This window comes from Lepisosteus oculatus, chromosome 10, assembly GCF_040954835.1.
Source record: "Lepisosteus oculatus isolate fLepOcu1 chromosome 10, fLepOcu1.hap2, whole genome shotgun sequence".
NCBI classification, from domain to species: Eukaryota; Metazoa; Chordata; class Actinopteri; order Semionotiformes; family Lepisosteidae; genus Lepisosteus; species Lepisosteus oculatus.
In genome coordinates, this window is record NC_090705.1 from 26,302,425 (window position 1) to 26,328,255 (window position 25,831).

At 36.2% G+C, this 25,831-nt stretch overlaps 2 protein-coding genes across 9 annotated transcripts in view; one reads left to right on the forward strand and one right to left on the reverse strand.

The window, feature by feature from the left end:
- Positions 1–1,690, reverse strand: part of LOC102686563 (cAMP-regulated phosphoprotein, 21) — a 162,197-nt gene extending 160,507 nt beyond the window's left edge. For all 3 annotated transcript variants that reach the window (XM_015357290.2, XM_015357289.2, XM_015357287.2), the window contains exon 1: positions 1,601–1,690. The gene's annotated coding sequence lies outside the window, so the exon portion shown is untranslated. The remainder of the gene's footprint in view (positions 1–1,600) is intronic.
- The window catches only part of LOC138241493 (uncharacterized), a 48,884-nt gene continuing 23,101 nt past the window's right edge, over positions 49–25,831 (forward strand). For 3 of the 6 annotated variants that reach the window (XR_011190720.1, XR_011190719.1, XM_069195036.1), the window contains exons 1-3: positions 49–179; positions 3,125–3,184; positions 6,334–6,404. Coding sequence is in view for 3 of the 6 variants with exons in the window: in XM_069195036.1 (XP_069051137.1) it covers positions 6,402–6,404 (3 nt within the window). In the remaining 3 variants the exon portion in view is untranslated. Of the gene's footprint in view, positions 180–1,759; positions 1,828–3,124; positions 3,185–6,333; positions 6,405–25,831 lie in introns of those variants that run through there. The other 3 variants (XR_011190721.1, XM_069195038.1, XM_069195037.1) reach the window with 2 other exon arrangements.

The following is a 25,831-nucleotide window of genomic DNA, read 5'->3' on the forward strand; positions in this document are numbered from 1 at the left end:
ACTGATGTGATATTCTATATTTGGCATCAGTGAGGCACCTCATGCTTTTGGATTTCATAATACTGAGAACTATACAAAGCTGTCTGCAATGACGGTGTAGAACTGCAGCTGTTGTTTCTAAAAAGAAAGCTGAGGCTGAACACTTCAATACAAGAACAAGTCTGACTCCAATAAAACGAGTGAGTTTGAATAATTTTCTAATTCTTTAATGCACACAGATAAATCTGTAGTGGTTTCCCATATTTATTTAACAGCAAGTTTACCCACTACTGTTTTACAACTTACTATGTTTAAAAAAATGGTTAGCATATCAGCAATATGCTACATACATCATACATCATACATCTTTATGTGGATTAATTTCTAAACCGTTGAGACATAATTTATAAAGTACATAAAATCGCGCGTTTCAAATGTATCTTTTTTTATTTTCAGACGAGTTTAAATCTTACACTGGCATTAATTTTTTAACAAAAACACGCATATCAATAATTTAAGAAGATGCACATCTTGGAAATATTTAACCCCGAGGAAACAGGCTCTCTGTTTATGTTGTTCATTTTAAGAAGTTATGTTTGAGCGCGCCAGAAACTAGAATAAATTATCAATAACAAAGTCGCTTTTCAATTTTTTGTGCTATTATCACCCTACAACCTCAAATTCAATAAAGCTACAGCACCCTGCCAATGTTATTATAAATGTATTTTTCTAGTGAAATGATGTTCAACTTTAATTGAGAACACACACTCAAAAATGCCAAGTACCTTGGTCTCTTTATCGGTTAAAAAAGAATTGAGCAACCTTTTTCTTATTTAAAGTAGTATTTACAATGACCCCGACGCTTTTAAAACTACGGTTTTTAAATGCTGAAGAGCTACTAGTGTTACATCAGTTACGCAGCAGGACCTTAAATTCAAATTCAGTTCTGAACCTGTTAGAAGAGGCGAATGTCAGCTGCACCGTATTGTACATTGGGCGTTTTATCAAAAAGAACAGGTGTTAGGAGACGTGGATTTTCTAGTTTTAATTTTTATAAACTATAAAAAATAGAAATATTTTCAATAAAAGTTTAAATATAATGATGATGAATGATAATGACATTCTTTCAAAATAGTCCGATTAAATACTCCCCCATCACCACCACAGTCTAAGAAATGGGATGCCCAGTGTTAATAAGCACACACTCAACTTGATGTTAATACCTGCAACAATAAAACTGATGACAAGTAAAACGACAGATGTTCTCAACTTACTGTAAATAAAAACATGTAGACAAGCATGCCACATTCTGAATGTAAAAGCATCACGCATGTGCACGTCAGAGCTTGTCAAAACTGACGAGCAAATGTGTTCTGTTTCAGGTTTCGTAAAAATATTCACAAATAGCATATACGTGGCTATATAGCTATATATTTATTGGGGTTCAGCTCGGATGATTAAGAGCTTTCAGAGATAAATACTTGCAGGTGAAAGGACTTGAGAAGAAAGAGTTAGAAATCCTATCATAAACAAAGACGCACACCACACAAATGTACACATAACATGAATATTATCTATATTTTCAAAAGCTGTTCCATAATGTTAAACTTCAGCCGTTTACCTTGAAGGAGAGTATCCTTGCCCCAAGACCCGAGCTCCGGATGTCACAGCTGAGCGGCGGTGCTATGTGGCTGTCTTGTCGAACAACATGATTTCTCCCTTCTCTCCCCTGCTGTTCCCAGGGAAGAGAGCACAAGCTCACTCCACCCACGCACTCACACAAGCACACGCGCACACACACAACACACGCAGATCTCCTCAGCGCCCCGGTGACAGCGAGAAAGAGCGGTAGGTGCTACCCTGTCTCTAGTTGCCAAAGTGCTAGTGGTCATGACGACACAACAGAAATAAAAAGTGATCTGGAACCCATTGGTAAGGCAAAATTGAAATACCAGAATTTTGGAAGATATTGAAACGAAGAATGTCTGTTTTAAACTGTCAGTTCAGAGAATTAGTGAAAAAAACTAATTCTGCATATCAATAACAAAGAAAACGTAGTGTTGATCTACTGTATATGCTGTTCAAGGTAGAAAATGTACAATCTGTATACGATTTTTTATTTATATATTATTATAATATTCTAAGCATTAGCTAAAACAGTTAAAATAGCTAAATCAGCTAAAACTAAGACGTTTTAAAACCGTCTCAATTAAAGGAATAGTACAGAACTACTTCGCAATACTGGTCCAGGCTGTTTTAATAATATACTGTATACTGTGCCTATACAGTAGAAAGTATACAACCCCTTGGACTTGTTCACATTTTCTTACATTGTCATTGCCTCAAATTTTCATACATTTAAATTATATATTGTTTTCCTGTTACAGTACGTATACACCATACTCCAGACTTTTTTTCTCTTTATTGAATTATTTTATTGTAATAATATATTTTTAAAAAACTGAAATATCTAATTGGATAAGTCTCCACCACCTGGACTTACTACGTGGTGGAAACACCTTTGGCTGCAATTACAACAGTGAATCTTGAGATCTTGGGATAGTTGACTCCTAACCTTGCAGTTCTTGATTTGGCAATATTTGGTCATTTGTCAGTCAGGTTCTTTGAGGAGCATTGATGGACAGCAATCTTCAAGTAATTCCACAGATTTTTGATTGGATTTAGGCCAGAGCTCTGATTGGGCCATTCAAGGGCATTTAACTTTTTGTTCCTTAGACACTCCACTATAGCTTTGGCTGTGTGATTTTGGGTCGCTTTCATGCTGAAAGGTCTGTCCTTAGTTTTCTTGCAGAAGACACCAAGTTTTCCTCAAGGACTTTTCTATTCTTTTGCTCCATTCATTTTCCCTTCTATCCCAATAAGTACCCCAGTCCCTGCCAGTGATGACAATTAGAAACACTCCAGATGAGAAACAATGTTGCCAGTACCATTCTTCACTGTAGGGATTGTTTTCTTTGGGTGATGTGCTGTGTTGGGTTTGCGGCAAATGTAATACTGTAGATTTAGGCCAAAATTCGAAAAGTTCTGTTTTAGCTTTGTCAGGCCACAAAACATTTTGCCGCATATTGGCACCTTGATACCCTATTAATGTTTGTTTTTCCATGATGGCTTCCTTTTGTCACAGATGTCGGAGAGGGACGAAACGTGGAATGGCAGGAGAGTGAAAAAGACCCTTTGCATAGCGGTGAGACATGGGCTCAGCTATTCAGGAAATGCCATATAGAAACCTATGCCCTCAAGTAGCGGATGTGGGGCAAGCTGGTGCTAGGCGGGTTTCAAGGACATCTGAACCTCGATGCTGAGTGAGGAGCAGAGCAGAAACAGGAAGTAAATAGGCTACACAACAAGACACACCAAAAAGACATGAATAATCACAGGGAACTAGGAGCAGGAGAGAAGCAGAGCACCCTCTAGGTGTACTGGGCGTGACACCTTTATGCCTTCCTGCCATACAGGCCAGATCTGTGGAGTGCTTGAGATATTGTAATTTACACACTGACCAGTCCTGGCCATCAAGCCTGTAGCTCTTTCAAAGCTGTCATAAGCCTCATGGTAGCTTCTCTGGTTAATCTCCTTCTCGTCTGCTTATCAAGTGTGGATGGATGGCCTTATCTAGGTATGGTGGTGCCATGCATATTCAATTTCTTAGAATTTTGTTTTGACTGTGCACCAAGGCATTTGATTTTTTTTTATATCCATCCCCTGATCTGTCCCTTTCCACAACCTTGTCCTGGAGTTCTTTAGTTCCCTGGTGCTCATGGTTGATTTCTTGCTTTGAAATGCACTACCCAACAAAGAGAAACTTTAAAAAAAAGTTTAAATGCATTTTAATTCCATGCTATAAGGCAACAGAAGGTGAAAAATTTGAAAGAGTGTGTAGACTTTCTATAGGCCCTGTATGTATTACAGTTTTTTAATTTATTATGTCCTCTATTCTCAAGAGGCTGCCTATTTCAATTTAAATAAAATTTACTTCAAATATTGTTTTTAATTGCATTGTCTTTTTTCAGGGGCCATTTGAGATCTTAATTTTAATCAGTAAATCTTGTGGTTAAATAAAAGACTGTTGAGAAGGTTTCTAATGTCAACTGCTCAGTTACAAGGTGGGTTTTTTAACAGGAAGCAAAGCACTGTAGGTCTTTATCATCAGTTTTTACTATTTTAAACTCACTCTGATGTTGAGGAAAGAGTTTCCTATAGATATAAAACCAATACAACAAAAAAGTCATATTATATACTTAATGTCAAGTACTATCACAGATAGGTTCTTATAATATCTTTATATTATCTTTTCATGGAAATCACAGAAAATGAAGGGTATTGTACTGGTTTTTGTTTTAAAATTACTTATAACCACCAAAACTGGCAATCTAATTATATTTTGTATTTAAATAGGTGCATACTAAAGGTATACTAAAGGTGCATACTAAAGAGATGTTAGATATATTTTCTACTGGATTAAAAGATTAATGAATGCAGTCCTAAAGAAAAAAAAAACAATTAGGCCTACAGAGTTGGCTTTAATGATGGAATTAATGAGAACATATAGTATCACGTTAAAAAGGTCACATTTTTAACTAACGTGCAGCCCATATATTAGTGTTTGAAGAATACATAAGAACAACATAATTTCTTAGAGAAATTAGGGGACATGAAAAATTTCACTATTCCTTTTGCACATAGTAAGACATGGCTTTAGCAATTATTATATTACAAACAATCCCATTTCAACTCTGATGTTTTTCCTTTCTTTTTTTCAAGTAGTACAAGTGTTGCATTTGTTTTTGGTGAAAGTGTATCTTGTCTCAAAATGTTAAAAACATGTCATGTTGCTTTGAATGTTAGACTTCAGCTTCAAAACAATACATTTGAAGCTCATTTAATATCTAAGTTGTAATAATAATAAGTTGTTGCTGTTTCACCTATAAATAAAATGACCTTATAGTACCAGGCACAAAGGTAATTTATATCTGACATAATTAATGATTTATGGTTTTCCACCAAAAGTTTTCTCCTGTGATATTACAGCAGTCAGAAGGAAACTAAATGTGGTAGGATAATTAATGTACCTCCAATAGAATGTGAGATACCATTTTTTTATTTAAGCATTCAAGAAAAATACAAAGAAGCCTTGAATATTATTTTCATGTTTTGTATACCCTATTAATTTACATTGGGATTGTATTTGCTTTATTTATTCTTTAATTTAGATTTATAGCAAGATTTAAGATACTGTAATCAACAATCCTGAATAAAAAAAACAGATATATATACTTAGTAGCTTAAAATTAGGCCCATAGTTCTGTTAATCCTTTCAAAACAATAACTTCTGCTATTAATATATAAACTATTAATTTATATTTTTTTAAGTTTTCCTTTTGTTCTGTAAGCCTCTGAACACAGAGATTTCATGGCAAATCCTATTGAACTGATTGGGATTGAATTGAATATGTTATGAGGGTGAACTAATGCCAATACAGTATATTTCAGTTAGTATATTATCTGAAAATGAAGTCCTGCTATTGAGGTCAAGTTTGAAATAATAAGGAAGATCATACACTAACATATGTTTAATTCCTTTCAAGGACTGTATCTGAATTTTAAACCCACCTAGTAAAATATTGAAATGCAAATAGTTTTGCCAAGAAAAACAACTGATCCCATACAGTCAAGATGGACCATGTAATGAGCCTTCTTTGTGGAGCACAGGTTTTAACACAATCAGAAGTTACAAATGTTTTTATAATGAGAATCAACCATTTACTTAAAGTTTCCACCAGTGTTTATGCATGTTAAAACAATTCTTATTGTTATTGAAACAGCTTACCCAGTGAGAAAAAAACAAGTCTGTCATTAAGGAAACTTTAATTCGTATTGAATTCAATCTTCAAAAATTTGATCACAACATCTTAAGGCAAACTAAATATGATTAGCCACTATTAACTGCTCCAGTAGGTTACCAATCAAATCTAATTGACTCATTTTTGGGTGTTCCTTGTCATTAACATAATGTGTTCCAATCTACACATCCATAAAGCTGAAGGCTACTTTGTGTACTGCAAAATACTGATCTATCATTGAGGTGTTGTATTTCTGTGTAAAGAAGGGAAAATATTTGGTGAAATGAATGAAGAGAGAAATAAGTAAAAATTATCTTATATTTTACAGGTTCAATGGAGTATTTAAATTCTCAGTGTATTTTCAATGTAAAAGATAAGCACAGTGTCTTACACGTAAAATAAAGATTGAACTTTAGTAATAAAAATAGAACCTTATATAGAAACTGAATTTCATAGCCTGAGTACACAACTTTTCTTTTCCCTTTTCATTCAGCTGCTGTTGTGGTTGCCCACAGTCTTATTCACTAAGCCAGTGAAAGTCTAAGTCTGATTTTTGACTCAATGGTAAGTAAACACTGCTTATTCCAAATGCATTCAAAATTTCACTACCTTTCAAACATACAAGCCAAGACAATTGATCTTCTTTTTGCTCACAATCGTAAGTAAAGAATTTAGAAGAAATTTTAATTGTGTTGTTGCCCTATTGTCTTATTACCTTTATGCCATTTATTGGATTTGCTTTTCAATGGGATTGTGTTATTTACTGTATATCACGCTTTAATGTACCACACTATTCTTCACATGATTTTACTGTTTACAAATACACGTATTACAGATTATTATTATACACTTTAATTAGTTTTCATAAGGGTGCACCTCAGCTACATTCTGTATCTAGCTTTCAGTATTAAGGCATAGATTACAATTTCTTTAAAAGATTATCCGATAGCAGCTCAAGAGACAAAGATGAGAGAAACACTTCATGTGGATCATTAGCTAAAATCACCAACTCACCACTGCCATAAACTTTTAAATCAACAACCTCACTATGTTATGATCATTACTACAGTAGTTGACACTCTAGGACAGTAAGCATTTGAGGAAAAAAGTCCAAATACTGTACAGTATGTGCTATTAGAGTAAAAAATAAACACCTAGTGGAACATTTTCACATACCTCTATGAATTATAAAAAAATAGTTTTGAGATGGAAATAATTCAGATCCAGAAGGAGAATGGGGCTGTTTTGACTGCTTTCTATTTTTTATTTGCCATCTATAAAATATCTAATATATTAATAAATAATGAAATTGGTCAACAGTACATGCTTCAATACACAGTACAGATGCATCAAAATGTCCTATCGGCTTCTAATGAGTATAATATAGTTTAACCACACAAGGCAAGTTCAGCTAAATTAATGTGTTGAATGTGTCTTAATAACCAATATTAAGACACATTCAACCTTTTTTATTAAACGCTAAAACATATTAAATGTTTTTTTGTACTTGCAACATAATATAATGGAAAGAAACGTTTTTCACAACATATACAGTAAGTATTGTAATAGCTGCAGTATAAATGTACATACATTTACCATGGAGAAAAAAAAATCTAATCTTCAATTTACAATTTACATTGTAACATTTTTAAATGTATGGCTATAAACATTAATGTTGAATAATTCACTTATAAGTAGAGTAGTTTTGTAAGTCCTAACAAAACCTTTTTAAATCAACATCTGTATCAGGGAATTAAGGTTACATTTATGAGATATGGCTAATTCTCTCCGTAACTCAAATGGTTCTAATTACTTTTACAAACCTTAGGCTTAGTTGTGAGTAAAAAAGTCAATGCATTCTTTGTAAATTTGCTGTCTCCCATCAATTAAGTATTTGTTCTTAGAGAACTTAGATACTGAGAAAAACCAAGTGAAATTAAACTTTGATCCTATAGTATACTGCACCCACTCAGCACCTTAGCTCAAAACATCAGGCAGTTCCAGCTTATGAAATGCACTTTATGTGGGCAAATATTTGGCTTATACCCCAAACATGATGCAAAAATGACATCACAGTGCTTAATTTTCTGAATAGACTCTTAGTGTAGAAACAGTGTGTTCACAGAATTGTGGTTTGAGTTATCAGCTAAGGCTACATACTGAGCAATTCCGATTAAAGGCTCATAGTATTAGTAGAAACTGTTGCATCCAGATGGATCAGTTACTCTGTTTTTTTTCTAAAACAAGGTATGTTCTATGGACAGGCATGGTTGGTCTTAGAGTCTATTACTAATTGTAATACTAATGCTATTAAATACATGGTCAAACAATTATATTACTTGTACTAATATTAAATATCATTATTGTCATCATAAAAAATCAGTGTTCTAGACCTATGCTATGCTAGACCTACGCAGCAATTTTAACAAATAATATGTTACATTTATTTTCTTCAAGGATTAACACTCATTTATATGTTACATAATGTGAAGCTAATCATACCAGCTTGATGTGTTAGTTTGTAGCCAGCACATCTATCCAAAAATGATTTTATATCACACTGTCTCATAATAACCACTTGGAGGCTCACATTCCATAGACAGAAGAAAGACAAGCATTTCCTTTCCCTTCTTTACAGTATATTGAGAAGACTTATTTAGATCTGACATTGCTTCTGAAATCTTGTAATTATCACATGCACTATGCATATACTATAATTAATTGCGTAATGCTTTTTAGCAAGAACAGGAGGAAAAATATATATTGTGCTGTTCTTTAAGCAGGTACTGTCCTGTATCATATACTGTACAATATCATTCTGATCTTCTCTATAATTTATTATAATTCTTTAAATGACAGTTTTAAGTCCCTAGCATTTTTTTATTAAATATATTTTAAAAGCTCCTCAATTGATGAAAAGCTCCTCAGTTATTACAAAATAAGTGGTCTACTTTATATCGCAGACATTCAGGAAGGTTAATGTATTAAGAGCTTCCAGTGCTGGCAAAAAGCAACCGTAATCTGCCTCTCCCCTTACCTATAGAGTGTAAAGGTCAGCTTGCTCCAGATTGCTTAGGACTTGTGGACCTGGTCAACAAGTCCTAATGCAGTAAGCTATGTTGTGTGGCAGATTTTACACTGGAGTGGCTATAAATGTTTACATCCTTAGCACCATGAAGAAAAAGCTATTTCCAAGCAGAACAGGATATGCAAATTGTATAGAAGCTGACATTTTTTGTTTGTGGGCTAGCACCTGCATGCAGAGCCTATGTGCTTTAAATGTGAAATTCTTCTTACAGAAGCATGTAACTCACAACACAAATACTCATCTAGATACAGACAAGCACACATCATCCACCTAGTTCACTAGTGGTCTTGGTTATCAGGTTATTAATCTTTTCTCACAACATAACACCTGTGACTGCACTACATGGATAACAGGCATGGTTATGTTAGCTGTGTGAAAGTTTTAACACGTGTTCTGCAACTTGTTAAACATTGTTATCTCAATCGTGCACATTTTATGGTTATACTGAATAAACTAAGTTTCTGTTCTTGTGTCAAAAAATATTTTCTTTAAAGTGGGAACTAAAGATCTACCAACACTTGCTTCCGAAGAAATTATTAAACATCAGAAATTTGTCAGATCTTTTCGCAGTTATAGTACTTTTATGTATACATGACTTGAGTGAGATTGAGGCAAATATCTAAGATTTATGTTCAGGAGGGTGAAGAAAGTGTTCAGACATCAGCTTTCTGAGCATGAAATCCGCATTGTATCTCTTTTGCAATTTAACTCTTTCCAGACTGTATGGCATCTTGTCAGTTTTCTGTATGTCACCTTTTAAATCCCTTCAAAGAATTATATAAAGAGCTCACAATAATACTAGTATGATCTGTATTCAAGTTTAGACTATCAAAAACACCCTTTATTTGTCTGAACTCTGTTTTGTTTCTGACATTTGAAACAACTGCCATTTATTCTACATTCATTATTAATCACTATATGTCGAATAAACAATCCAACACTGAATGACGAGCACACTGGAAATAGAATTTACAATGTTTTATTCTTATTAAGGGTCAAACAATGGCTTCACTTTTTGTTCATATCAACAAAACAGCTTTATATGTTGAACATTATACTATATTCAGGGCTGTAGGCTGTATTGTGCTGCAAGCAAAACAGTGCTAGTGATTATTGAATATTTACTATATATTTAGAAAATAAAACATTGAAATGTATATGCAGTCTGGTAAATAAATAGCAGTCATGCAATAAAGATTAATTAAAGTAACATTGTTTATTCTAGTAAATATGTTTTAAGAGCTATATTCAGGCCATGCTTCTCTTTTGAAAGGAAAGACTTTCAAACACATTCCCAATTTTGTTAAACATGCTGTGGATGTTAAAGAACATGATATTACACAACTTTCTCTATAAGCATCTTAATAGATTCCAAGAGTTGCGATTAAGCAAAGTAGTTTCCCCTCCCCACACTTGCTCCTTCATTATGATTACATTGCACAGCAATAATATGTACTGGGAAAGTTGCCTTACCACAGATACCACTGACAGGCAGTACTGAAAAACAAAGGTGTAATTTACTTTCTACTTTTTTTCTTGCTTGTATTACCCAGTTCTTGTTTACTTAGCCATTAATAATTTCTATTTAATAAAAAAATAGTTAGTCTCATGAATTGTCATAGTTATGTAGAACTTGTTCCATGTTAATTTATTTTTGGAATATTTCAAAGCACACGGGATAATTGGTTAAAAGCCAATCTGCAGGTAATATACCACATAACTGAAATGAAAGGAAAACAGAATTATAATTCAACCTTGTGCCTATATCACATTTACACCTCATTGTAAAATATCCTGCACTCACAATTCAGTATTTTGATATTTAGAAATATGTTCAATCAAAACTAAGCTGAGATTTTTGTGGACATTTCTTGCTCTCCGCATGCTATATATTATCATTTTTATATTTTACTGTACATTGTCTTAAATCAGTAAAGGTTCTGTAAACCACATCTGTGGTCTCATGTGAACGACACATGCAGTCCAGTTTCTTCTGTTCTTTATTAGTGATCATTTCATAACCAGGAACTATTGTTTACGTGGCTGAACAATGTAATTCAATGTTAGGAGAGAAAACTGGCCTGCGGCCATAAGAGCTAGGATTATCATCTCATCAAATAGTCTTAGGAATTGAACAGAGCTGGACGTTAATACTTGGATGTTTGTTCCTGATTGCAGTTAATCCCAATTAGATATCTGTGTTCAAGGCATTCTGGGGTACCCCTCAGAACACTGTGCTTCAGGTTGTCAAACCTACTGTGTCTTCTTTATTTACTCAATACATTTCAGAGGCTGTGGCATTGAAGTGCTGCTGGTTCAGAGTGATAATATTCTTTACATTATACAGTGTCTTTCACAAATGACATCACAATAGGCTATTTAACCATATCAAAACAAAAATTGGATCCTTATAGAAATTATTAAAAATATATGTTTTCAGAGGCATTACCATAAATATGATATCAAACATATCATCTATAGTAGGTTTAGTATAAACATTCAGAATATGTCTGATCAAAATTCGTTTTAAATTAAGAATTAACTTTCACAACTTCAGTGTTTAATAACACACAGGGGAATATAGTTTCATCACAAAACTGAACAGCTCTCCACTACCTGTGAACAAGTCAAACACAAGATTAATAATAATAACTTACATTTTAATTTAATTGTTTCTTAATAACTAACAACACAAGCAGCTCTAACTTATCCCTCTAAATCCTGTGCATACTTTATTCATTATTCAGTAATGCATTATTCATGAAACATAAATTTCGTTTTTAACAGGTAGAAAAGTTTCCAATCTGATCTAGTGTCATTTTGATTTGATATTGTATCTATTACAGTATTACACTATTACATCATCTATATACACATATACATATTCCATTTCTAACTTATTATTAGACATAGCCCTCCAGAGGTCATTTCACCTGGAATAGATGTGCCATTAAACATTATATTTAGCATTATCTTGGAAAGTATAGACAGTAAAGTATAGGTTGAAGGCTTGTATTCCAGATATCCCTAAAACACATCTTAAACATCAGAATTTTCATGTCTTATTCAGTAAACACACACTAGAAATACATATAATATATAAACAACAAAGATGTTTCACTTTTTTTCTCTTCAATAGTCAAAGTTATGGCATATGTAGGATCTTTTTTTCAATGGCTAGTTCATTACGTCTTCTACTTTAGATAAAAATGTGATAATTATAGAACAAAGATGAAAAATCTGCTTAAGCAGAGTTCTGACATGGTTATCTTAGCCTTCCAAAGTAGTAAAAAATTAGGAAAAACATTTAAAGAATGTATGATGATGATGATGATGATAATGATGATGATACAGGTAATGCTGCAGGCAAACAAACAAAGGAAAACAGATAAAACTTTTGCTTTGGATATCTATAACCACCCCTAAATCTGTAAATGGTTAGATTTCAATGAGTGACAACTAGTTTCACCTATCAGAGGAGCTAAATTAGCTGCAAAGAAAGGAGTGCTACTTCCATTTATCCATTAGAACCCTGTTTGTCAACATTTTTTTTCTGTGGTTATAATTTGGATTTTTGTGCAGAAAGATTTTCACAGCTTTACAGTATAAGAACATAGGGTTTTTTAAATTTTGCGATTTTGCAAGGTTCTAAATGTTTTTACTGTAAAATGGCAGGGCTAATAAGCAGCTTGTGGTCTATTAATAGAGCACATCTTTTCTTATTGCTGCTAAAAATGATGACATTGACATTTTATGTGTTTTTATGCTGTATGTGTTATGTTATGTGTTTTTATTTCTGAGTTCAGCACTGGATCATACATTTGTACTTTTTAAAAAAATAGTTTCACTGCTGTGAAAAGAAAGTGAAAAACATTAGAAATTTTGCAATAGGTAAAATGGTGATACTTTTTTAATATACAGTATGTGACAGCAAGTATTGAACCCCCTACACTATGGTATAACCATAGTTGCATGTGTGGCTCAATACAATATTACTGTACTTGCCAATGAAAAGATGAATTCATAGTTAAAAATGTACAGCTTTACCTCATGTGGACCTCTTCAAGAAAAGTAAATTCAGTAAACTCCCGGTTTAACAGACTTGACAGATACAATCTGATAAAGGGGGATTTTGTCTGTAAATTCAGAATTTTACTTTGTCATATGCAATTTAGTTTCCCCAGGAAATCTGTATTCCCCTCCAAAATGCACACGTTGTTAAACTTTTTCCCCTTTCTGCTGTTGGGGACACATGGTTTTTCCCATCATCCACATAAGGATAAAGATACACATAGCCTTTGTGTGCTTTCTTTCGGGTTCTCCTGTCTTGTGAAAGCAGGAGGATAACCTGGGGGATATCCTCACCAGGTGCCCAAACCACCTAAACTGGTAATCCAGATGAGTAACAACTCTACTACACCATCCTCCTGGATTGCCGTGACAGGGTGATGGGCATGTGTCTTATAATGGCTGCAAATTTGAAGGATCCATCCATCCATTTTCCTACCACTTTATCCAATACTGGATCAAGAGAAAAGCCGGAGCCTATCCCAACAAGCAACAGAAACAAGGCAGGATACAGCCTGGATGTGACGACAGTACATCACATGTTAGAAGCAGAATCATAGAAATGTCTTTTAATTTGAAAAATCTGCTTTGGGAAAATATATATTAAGTGGAATTAAAAATCTCTTTAGAAAATTCTGTTTCTGACATTGTGAAGCAATTAAATCTGCATATATACCATAATTTAAATAGATTTAAACATTATTGTGGCTCTTACTGTTTTCCCATTGCTTTTAATAATACAAACAATATGCAAGTAATGCTAAGGAAAGTGATACAAAACCGATACCTCATTGGAGTGACAAGGAAAATAGTGGGAAAGCTACACAGGTAGTTATAAGCTGCTCTACACTGTAGAAAGATTAGTACTGTATGTTGGAAAATTAATATATTGTATGTTGCATCTGAAACTTAAAGTGTCTTTTCCCCATGGATGGGATGTGTCAGATAATAGGATAAGCTATTAGTGTTCACATCAATCATTGCAACTTGTGCACATTATTTTAAGTGGAAAGAGCGAAGGAGCATACAAAAGCAAAATAAGATACTAAACTTTCAAAAGAAAAAAAAACAACCCAATCCCAACTACTCTCTTGAAATAAAAACACACTCCATTTAAGGTTCTAAGATGTTCACCCTTTAACACTAGATCTAGGACTATGTTGTAAGATATAGAGGCATCCATATTTAAAGGTCCATTGTGATGTTATAGAACTTCCAAGTGAGTATAAGATTTTCACAATAGACAAATAAATAAAAGTTGTGGAGGAGTAATATTACATGTATCTCAAACATGAAGTACAGAGCAGAAAATGAAACCTGAAGAAGCAGAAGCAGAATCTTTATGGGTGAAACTTTAAAAAATAGCATGTTTGACAATATGAGTATGCTACAGACAACCATGATTCAATGCCAATCGGAACAGTTCAATATATGTTGAGATTAGGAATGTTTGAAGCAAAACAGAAACACCATTAAAGAGGAATTCAGCTTCCTTCCAGAGACTGGGATCATTTCTCTGGGAGCTGAGAGGCTGCATTTGCAGTGGTGGAAATAACTGTTTTTAGTGCAGTTTGTAAAGGCACCTATAAGAAGTGGTTTTTGTATTGATCTAGTCTTTTCAAGCAATAAAGACAGACTATAAAGGGGAACAGAGGTGAGACAGCCGCTAGGGAGTTATGATCATAACACAGAATGTTCTGCAATACTTTTTAAATCTCTGAAGGCAGAGGCTGAAGAATATTGTTTAACATTTTAGAGAACCAGAGTGAAGAAATTAGGAAAAGTTCAAAATCGTCAGACTACTGTCTGACAGTGACAAGGCATTAGTACAAGAAGGATAGTTACACAAATTAAAAAATGTAATGTCAGAGGTAAAAATAGGTTCATTTTCCAAAAGAAATCTAAGTATAGCAAAAGAGCATCATAAGCGAAAACTAGCAGTGTTGTTTGTTTTCAAGTACTTTTAACATTAAATGCACAGGAAACATAGAAGCAAAGTGTCTGAAAGACAACAATAGCTTAACTCTACTAGGTTAAAAGGGAATAGCTAAAGTATTCAGCAACAAGTACACAGGCAACAGGCTTCAGGCAGAAGAAGGACCCAGTCCCAATGAATTCCAACAGAAGTATAACCACTATTAAATATGTACCATTACTTAGGATATTTCATCAGACAAATAGGAAAGTAGAGGTTCTCATAGCCCTGGAAAATGGAAAATGTAACACCAATCCATAACACAGTCAAATATGAGACAGGAAAGTACATATTAGGACAATAAATGTACCATATATTAACAATATAGCAATATAATTTATTGTGTCACCTGAAGAAGGCTCCACAGCCGAAACATTGTGTTTTCTTTCTTCTTTTTTTTCAGCATGGAATAAACCTATTACATGTCCCTACAGTGTGTTTTGTATTATTGTATATAGTGTTGTAACAGAAAGAATAAGGTGCTGGATCCCGAGATGAAGTAAAACAGATGAGTTTATTGCATGCAAGGAACAATAAAGCCGAAGTCTTGTTCCATGTGCTGGTACAAACTTTTAGGTTATATAGTCCTTCCTTGCTGCTTCGGACGTCATTCTGTGTTATGGTAAGGGGGTTAAGTCATGGCATTTGGCCAGTTAAGAAGCCCTGGCCAAATGGTCAGTTTAAGACTATGCCCCCAGGGGGTTCCTTGCTCGCATCTGGAATCCTTATCAGTTAACCCCCTTTCCTGCCATAAACCCCTGTTGCTTGGAAGTCTAATTTTCAGGCAGAACTGACTTAAGTTATTAACCCTTTTTACATCTTGTCTCTTACTTCATTCCCCCCTTATAAAATATGGCATACGTCAGGACTGTCTATTTTTACACATACAATGTCAGGGCAGATCTTTCCTTTTTAGATGTACAGGCATGCATTACCATGACATTGTGCGTTCCACGGTTACAACAAGATGTTATTGATGTTTTTGTACAATTGATAGTTACAATTATACACATAAAACAATCCTAATCCTACACATACATAAAGTCCTACCCCAGGACCCAAACGCAGACCTCAGCCATGTGGAGATCTATCGTCAGGATCTTGGAATAGCAATATTGACCCAACTCCGATTATAATTTTTTGGCTGATAGATATGCCAACACCCGGAATGTATTGATACCATATCCCCAGTAATGCTCCTCAGGCCTAACAAGCACACTGTTGGTCTTAGGAAGCATCAGACACAGAAAAGGTAACAACATCCTTCTTTCTGTTCACTCAGTCTCTAGTGCTGTGGGTCGGTGAAAGTGCGATGTGCGGATACAGCGATCTCATCCTGTCACTCAGATGGCACACTCAGTAGTTAGTGGCACTTGATATGGTCCCTCCCAACAGGATTGCAACGTCTGGCAGGGTATCTCTTCTTCACCTACACCCACTCGCCAGGTATCCGGTCGTGTCTCCCCTCTACTGGAGGTCCCCAAGCGTCCAGCGAACAGGTGGAACGAGCCCTGTGCTCCGCTTGAGTTAACAAACCTACAATACTTTAATAGAGAGTTAGTAAATTCATCAGTGCGTTAGCCAAACTTGGCCTCCAGGGAGTTTCTTTGGCTGCCCGTGATGATCTCAAATGGGCTCAGTCTCAGTTCCGTTTGCTCCAGCCCGCAAACCGCACAGGACTGCAGGTAGAGCATCTACCCACGGTGTTCCTTCAGTTGATATTTCCTTATTTGGTCTTTCAGACTGTGGTTGATGGGGTCAATGTGACTTCCAACTTACCCCTAGTGAGGCAATTACAGCCTGGCACACCTTCCCAGTGTAGTATGCCCCTAGATCAGTATCCAAGGGGCAGGGCAGTCCGTACCATGGGATCATCTTTGTCATACACTTGGGTATGCGCCAGCCCACATCCCATCATTATACAACCCCACATTCTTTACACATTTTTTCTAACCACTATTAAACATCTATTAAAGCCCTCAACCTGAATTCTCAACTTTCCCCAATAGAGGTTTCACAAGGGTCTCAGACTCCCGCTATCATCTGGCATCTGCATCTGCATGGATGTTACCTTGAGTTACTGGAATTCTTTATTTATTGTGTTATTTACACCTTACTCAAGCTGCTTCTGTCGGCAGCTGTAAAACTACAAATCAGTTCAGAGATAAGCCCAGTATTCTTAACTGGAGTCCCTGCCGTTGTGAGAGAATCCTATTTCTCCATAGCCATCCAGAATTGTGGCCTACATGCAACAAATACATACATTATATACATATACAGTAACCCTTTAACATCTTTCTTTTTACAATCTTCCATCAGTGCTCTTAACTGGCTTGCTGCGCTGAGGCAATGGAGGGGCATTTCTAATTGTTAGCACCTCGAATTCTGTTGTAACGGCTCAGCCTGTTCTCTGTTCTCCCTCATGCACCAGAGAGGACCCATCAGTAAACAGTATTACAGTTTCTTAAATTTTTACGGTCCCCCACCCTTTGGCTACATTATCTAATGGTATAATAGTGCCTACCTCCATGCTCCTGTGTCAGCACAGCTGCCCAGAACCCTTTGTCCACACTTACATACAAAGGAATGGTTGATCCATCTGAGGAAACCCCAGTCTCAGCACCTGTGAGAGAGCTTGTTTCAAATTATTACAGGCAGCTTTTGCTGCTGGAACCAAAACAATCTTGTCCTTGTACTGCATACCCCCCTTAAGCAGCCATATCACCCTGCAACTCACAACTGGCAACCCACTGAAGCTAAGCAGGTGTGAGCCTGGTCAGTACCTGGATGAGAGACCTCCTGGGAAAAACTAAGGTTGCTGCTGGAAGAGGTGTTAGTGGGGCCAGCAGGGGGCACTCACCCTGTGGTCCATGTGGGTCCTAATGCCCCAGTATAGTGATGGGAACACTATACTGTAAACAGGTGCCGTCCTTCGGATGAGACGTAAAACCGAGGTCCTGACTCTCTGTGGTCATTAAAAATCCCAGGGCTCTTCTCGAAAAGAGTAGGGGTGTACCCCGGTGTCCTGGCCAAATTTCCAATTGGCCCTTACTAATCATGGCCTCCTAATAATCCCCCTCTATGAATTGGCTACATTACTCTGCTCTCCTCCCCACTGATAGCTGATGTGTGGTGAGCGTTCTGGCGCACTATGGCTGCCGTCGCATCATCCAGGTGGATGCTGCACATTGGTGGTGGTGGAGGAGAGTCCCCATTACCTGTAAAGCGCTTTGAGTGGAGTGTCCAGAAAAGCGCTATATAAGTGTAAGCAATTATTATTATTATTATTAAGCAGATCTGTTAAAAGTTGTGCTCACCCCGTAAAAACATTGCACCCATGCCCTGTTAAAATTACACAATGCTCGACACAAAAGGGCCTTATCATAACTGCTTAATATTAGACACTCTAAACCTGAAGCAACTCAGACTTGTGGGTTTCCTCGTCAGGGGAAGCACTCAGAATACCATCAACATACTGAGTGATCACAATCAGTTGAAGCCACGTGATACCCTGTTCTGGATAGTCATTCTTTGTAATGCATAATATTCCAAATCAGATCTGGGATAAAACCACCCACATTCGTGTGATAAGTGCACGTGAATATTAAAATCTGGTACTCAGCAAGTAAAACTTGCTGCCCCTATATTCCTGTGGCCTCCTGCCATCTTCCCCTATACATTGCTCTATAGCACACTGTTGAACAGAGGAGTGAAATAAGCATGACAGTAGTGCTCCAGTATCCCCTAACAGAGAAACCAACACTCCATTAACAGTAGATTTTTATCCACTGGACTGGGACAGACTTAGGGAGGCTACAAGGGATTTACAGGATCTAATCGTTAGGTAAACAGATCTTCTCACAAGACGTTATTCTCCCCAGTCTTGATTCTAAGCCTACAGCGTTTCAGCATGTCTGGTTTCGAGACATTCGAATAAATCCAAATTGTTTCCAATATGCAACTAATTGTATAAAAATACAAAAACTGTTTATCTAACTACTTTTACGTTCACCTGTACTGTCCTTATACGTTTCAGATGCTCTCATATTTTCCAATCTCCTTAAGTTGATTTTCGTCAAGTCTCTTTAGTTACGTCTCTAGCCAGTCCCGCTGGCTAAACACACTCGCACCGTCATTTAGTATACCAAAACTCACAGTTACACACATACATGCCGGCACACAAATTCATAAAACACACATACACATTGATATATTTTTCTCTTCGTACTACAATGTGCTGTATTCTTGTTTCACTTCTACATGAATCCTTTTAATTGATTCATGTAGAAGTGAATGATTATTTCTTCAACATAAGTTTAAGACAAACATGATTGTTCATATCCAAAAAACTCAATTTTAATTCCATCTGTCCATAAGATATAATTATAATTTTCTTTTAGATGTATAGGCTTTCTCTTTTGTTGGTACCGTAGTTTTTGACTCTTTGTATTCCACTTTGTATTTAAGACATCCAACTATTAACTCAGGATTTACAGTTGACTCACAGTATATGGTGGGAATAAGTAGCTTTAAATGTCTCAATAATGGACACTACAATTCATTTTTTTTGTTGATTCAGCACTTATAGCTATTCCGTAACTTATGGAAGGCATGTCAATGCGATTTGCCTGAGGTCTTTGAAAAGCCTTCTTGCAGGAAGATGATGCTACTACTGGAAGTATTTGTTATCTTTTAATACCTCATAAGGACAAGAAACCTCCAAGGTCTATATGTAGTTCTGGAGGATTACTATTCTTAGTAAATTATTAGTATATTTGTTTTTGTTGAATATTCTTTACAGTAAAACAAAGATGTATGAAAAAATATTTCTCACATGCTAGCTGTGGAAGTTAAGAAGTTGGTGCTTTTCTGTCAGTAGTGCAGATGTGGCTAGATGATACATACATACAGTACATGGTACATGTTTATAAATTAATTCAGTGGGAGCAGTAGTGCAAAAGGGTTGTTTTACATTAGATTACTGATACTGCAAAAATGAAGAAAATCTAAAGTACTATATACAGTATGCAGGTTGCCTCATACTGTTTAGAACAAATTAAAGGCCATCACTAAAGAAAAAAAGCTATCATATTTTGTTAGCTCCTGGCCTGTGGAGTCTTGCAATGATGAATAACAAATTCAGACAATACTAGTAAAGGGTCACCACTACCTGTGAAACAATATGAAAGACAAATCCGAAGACAATAATACCAAACTGCTGTATGTGTGCCAAGAAAAAGACTGTTTTTTTTTATTTAATGTGAGTCTTCCACTGACTTTAAAATTAATGTAGTCCCCTACACTACTGTTTTTTTTTCAGTTGTCTTTCATATCTAGGGATTTTTTTGTATTTCAAATAGTTTTGCAACTGCTTCATACTATATGAGTGGAGAGCAGCATGAAATCTACAAAAGAACAATAGAAGTTGATTCTATGGTGAAAAGTAGACAAGTAGAAAAGAAAAACATGACATTTTAGTTGTGGAGCCTTTGTACATTGAAAAGAAAACATTATACCTTTTCTTCTTTCCAGTTTTCTGTATGGAATTAACCTCTGTTTTAATATTATCACTAGAAGAAGGTGTGAGGACATACGGGGTGTGTGCAGCATGGGGGTGGATTTCTCAATAGAGAGTGACATGTTGCCGTGGTAACCACAGCTGAGAATACTGAGTGGTAATTAGCCTCATCTGTTGAAGTGGCTTAAGAACACACCAAACACTTCCCAGAGGAAAGATTAAGCTAGACTTCAGTCTTGCGTTAGCTGAAGGCGAGAGAGGATATGCTCTCATGGTCTACAGAGGCTCGGCTGTGAGAGAGCCAGGTCGAAGCAGGAAGTAGCAGATGTGAGATGCTTCTGGTGTGGGTGCTTAGGTGTGGGTGTAGGTATAACCCCAGTTACAACCCCAGTAAGGGGGTGAATGGGAGCAATAATACCAGAGGGGATTGTATATGAAAACCCAGAAGGGCCTGAGATGAGTCTCAGTCTCGTAGAAGACTGACGAAAGAAACAGAGCCTCAGAAGAACAACGATTTTTAGGGACACTGGCCTGGTATTTTAGAGAGCAGTGCTGTCTGCTGTGCGAAAGTGTGATAGTGTGTTAAAGTACTGTATGAGAACAAGTGTATTGAGTGTGGTAGGGTCCATCCGGCCACCGGCCTCTGGTGTGGATACAGTGGTGGTTGGGCACAGGTAAGGTGCATTGGAAACACTTGGGTTATAGTTAGTGTGTAAGACTCAGCCTGGTGGAGCCAGGTGAGGATGCCAGTGGCTGAAGTTGGACCCAGAAGTCCAAGGGCTGACTGATGAGACAGCCAGTAGCCATCATGAACTGGGAGCAGAAGGCTCTGTGTTGGGAGCATGGAAGCTCCTAGCAAGTGTGTCATCAGGATAAAGCTCGTGGAGCCTGGATATCCACGAGCAAAGGGCTCGGTGAGACGAAAAAAAACCCCAAGCAGGAACGTAGCAGGATTGTGATGGAATCTCTGGGCCTGAAATCCACGAGCGAAGGGCCCAGAATTTTCAGTGTATGTGATACCACATGTCTGGGCTACCCCGAGGAGAGGGCCAGTGTCAGCGCCACTCTCGGAGGAGAGTACATGTACAGGTGTAGAAAAAGTTCCCCAGCAGACAAATAGGTGCAACTATGGAGCGTTGGACACCTGTCCTTGCCCAAGTGGCGACCCCTACACCCGAAGTGTCACAAAGGTAAGGATCAACATGTTTACATTAAACAATACATAATTAAAAATATAAAGTTGTTATATGAAACTGAAGATTTCAAAAAAAATTAAGCATTACATCTTTAGCATGTAAATTAGCAAGTATTGCTAATCTGGCCATATATTAGGAATGTGATTGTTATTTGTTATTTGCTACTTTCTCCAGGAAAAAACACTCCAAATATCAACTTGGACAGTCACAAACCATCTTAAAAATATTAATCCCAAAAATGTTCAATTTGAGAATTTAAAAGGTAAATTAAAAATATTCACTTTAAAAATGTGCATACAGTACATCATTTAGTAATTTAACAATGTCATTGAAAGGTGGCGAAAACATTTTCAGAACATAGTATGTCAAAAATTGAATGTATAAGACATATCCTGTATACTGGATATACACTATACGTGATTTCTTCATATATTACTTTCTGCCTTGACAAAGAAATCCCTACTAAGAGCATCACTATTTACCCAAATAATAAACCTAGTTTCACCCAAGAGTGCAAGCGTACTCTATAAAAAGAATAAAAAGAAGAGGCTATTCTACTGTGGATCACTTGAGAAAATAAGTAAATAAAGAAATTAAACATGCAATATGGCAAGCAAAAATGATTTATAATAACAATGTTGAGGAGAACTTGTACTGCCCGGTAGAAAATTAAAACTATGGCTGCAGTCAATATCAGTGAGGGCTTGCAAATTCATCCTACTGGTTGGAATTAGTGGACATACCCTATCTGACAATTTAAATATGTTTTTACTTTTTTCTCCATTTCTCCATTTTTCTCCATTTACTTAATTTCTCAATTCAACTCGATTATCTCTAATAGCTACTTACTCCAGGAAAAACACTGAAAATATCAATTTGTACTGTTCTGTCATAAACCATTTTAAAAAGATTCTGGTCAACAAAGCAGCAGGCCCAGATGGAATATGTGGCAGAATTAATGTTTTGTGCTGAAGGACTGAGTGGAGTTTTTCAACACCTGTTCCAGCTCTCCTTAGACTCTCAGTGACTTCAGGCCAATAGCTCTGACTCCATTAGTATTGAAGACTAATTGAAGAATTGAAGAAAAATAGTTAAATCACATATAGTGGCTGCAATAGAGTCAGATCTTGACAACCTACACTTTGCATACCATCCTAAAAAAGGAATTGAGGATGCTAAAATATTTATACTAGAAACATTTAGTGTTCCTCAGAAACATTTAGAGCAGAAAAAAAATTGTTCCTCATAAACATTTAGAGCAGAAGAACTATTCAGCTAGACTTTGCTAATTTCTTGTCAGCCTTTAATACAATGAGGCCACACATTTTGATTGAAAAACTAATCATACATTTCAAATTAGATCATCTGCTTATCATGTGGATCATTAGTTTTCTAACCAATAGACCACAAAATGTATCCTTTAATGTTTTGGCATCTAACTCTGTACTTCTACTGGTTAACCACAAGGTGTTCTTTCACCCTCCTTTTCATCTTATATTCTGATGACTGTCGAAGTAACTATGAAAATCATTATACAGATGCAGCAATTCAAAGTGTGCGGTACAGACACGTACCACAGGTAATTGGCTGCGGTGTCGCGTATCATGACGTTGGGTACCGCGGTATGTGATTGGTTGACCGACAGGGGCACTCGTGGTCCGTTGGTCTGTCGTGGAAAGACTTACTGTAAACGTCTTTACTGTGCCTGTTGTAGATATTGAATTTTACCACTGAAGGGAAATCTTAGTAGCTGAGCATAAAAAGAATAGGAGCATACTGTAACGTGTGTGAAGGCCATAAACGATATTAATTTTGGAACATAAACATACAGTATATAGCTGGTCTTGGTACTTTAAAGAAAAAAATACACACCAGTATTCCATTTCTCCCTAAACATTCTAAACATCGAAATCTTTAACTAACGTGATACCAGAGTCAACAAGCATACTTTTAGAATTTGATTAATAGGGAATATAATATGGAATCGCGTATCTAAAGAATTTAATAACGGTATGATTATATTCGTGTACTGCGACAGGGCTGTGTAAGGCTGTTTCGCCTCCCTGTTCATGCGAGCTGTCTTGTAGCCTACTGGTCTACGTGTGTGACTAACAACTCGCAGGTTGTATGTTTGAATCCAGCTGGTGCTGGACTTTTCTTTTAACAAACATTTCTTCAAAAAAATAGAATAGCAATATTATGGACAATCAATTGACTTTTATATTACAAACTATCGCAACATGATCGATTCTAAGTCATTTTTGATAAGAATGAATAGTCACCTTCTTCCCTTCTGACAACGGTCCCTGCTTCTGCTTCCTGCTTCTATTGTGTGTGTGTGTGTGCAACAGAGTAAATTTTTATAGAGAAATGGAGGCTGGACAGTATGCGTTACAATATAAACATTTATATTGATTTAAATCGTGTTCTGATTTAAATCACAAACGCGTATTTAATTATATGTGTTTTTTAATCATAATCAGGCTAATGCAACATAAATTGATACAGTATCTTTGTCTTCTAAGTATCTTAATAAACTTTCAGCATAGCTTTCTACCCGTCAAGATTTATATTTCTTGGGATTTTGGGATCAAACGTGGAAGGATTAGATTGTAATCGTTTTTATTAGTCAAATACGTGATTGTATTTCTGAACGTTATGTGACACCTACAGTAGTTCACTGCTTTAAATACATCGAATTAAGAAAGTTATGTGTAGCACTTTAGATCTTTTTTCTGAACCAGGGAAAATCTGATCATGTTTCTCTATAACAATAATAAAAAACTTTATTTTACATATCGCCTTTATAAGTGGCATCTCAAAGCAATACAGTAGATCGACCAAATTAAATACCAGACAATCGCAAACGTGTTTTCAATAAAATTATTTTATTAATTCAGCAGTTTGTGAGAGGGACATCCAGCAGAGAGAGACACACACACCGGTTTTCATTGACAAAATTGTTTTTTTTCAATTCCTCTTGTCTAACAGGAATGTTTTATTTGTGGACAGACTGTTAGACTAGAGGAAAAGACCGCCTCCTCCTACGAAGCATTAATCGCGTATCTAAGGAAAATTGCAGTATACCTTTGTTCATGCACATCATTATACAGTATCTCATTTTGTATTTCAATAAAAAAAATCATTTGCCCAGCCACTATTGTTGTTATTGTTTTTATCCTGTAAAGCGCTTTGAGGAGCGCCACACCATCCATACACAAAGCAGAAACTGATTGTATTTTCTGATAACATACAAGTGCAAAGATTACAGATTTTAATCGTCTTTTTTCTGAACCAGGGAAAATCTAATCATGTTTCTCTATAACAATAATAAAAAACTTTATTTTGCATATCACCTTTAAAAGTGGCATCTCAAAGCAATACTGTAGACCGTAAAAACAGTTAAAAGGGACCAATACCAGACAATCGCAAACGCGTTTTCAATAAAATTATTTTATTCATTCAGCAGTTTGTGAGAGGGACATCCAGCAGAGAGAGAGACACACACACCGGTTTTCATTGACAAAAAGTAATTGTTTTTTTTTTTACATTTATTTTTACATGTTTTGTTTGTGGACAGTCTGTCCACAAACGTGAGACTGTCTTTCTCAGACTTACATTCCCGAATGTCCCCCGCCCCGGTCAAAAATCCTAGGAAGAACACGAAACAGCCTGTTAATAAAATTGTTACAATTTTGTTCGGTCAGTTCTTCCTCCCAGAATTTATAGATCGCATCGATCAGTTCCTGCTTTGTGACAGGCTTAGCGGTTTTCCGAGCGTAGTCTTTCAACGAATGCCAAACCATTTCTATCGGATTTAGATCTAGGGATTCGGCTGGAGTTTTCACCCAGTTCACTCCTTCTGCTATAAGCCTCGCCCTTGCTGCTGTGTGTTTCGGATCGTTGTCTTGAAAGAGACGGTGCCTTGATCCAAACTGCTCCCTGATATATGGGGCAGCATGCTGTGTGATCACGACTTCCTCGAAGAATACATGGTCCATAATTCCTTCGAAAATAAGAAGTGGTCCCGGGCCTCTTCTAGATATACCTCCCCAGACGTGAACCTTCAGTGGATGTTTGGGCTTTGGCTTGTCCACATATCTCCCCTTTTTGCAAAAAAAGGAAATTGGAAACTGTTCTAGAGCC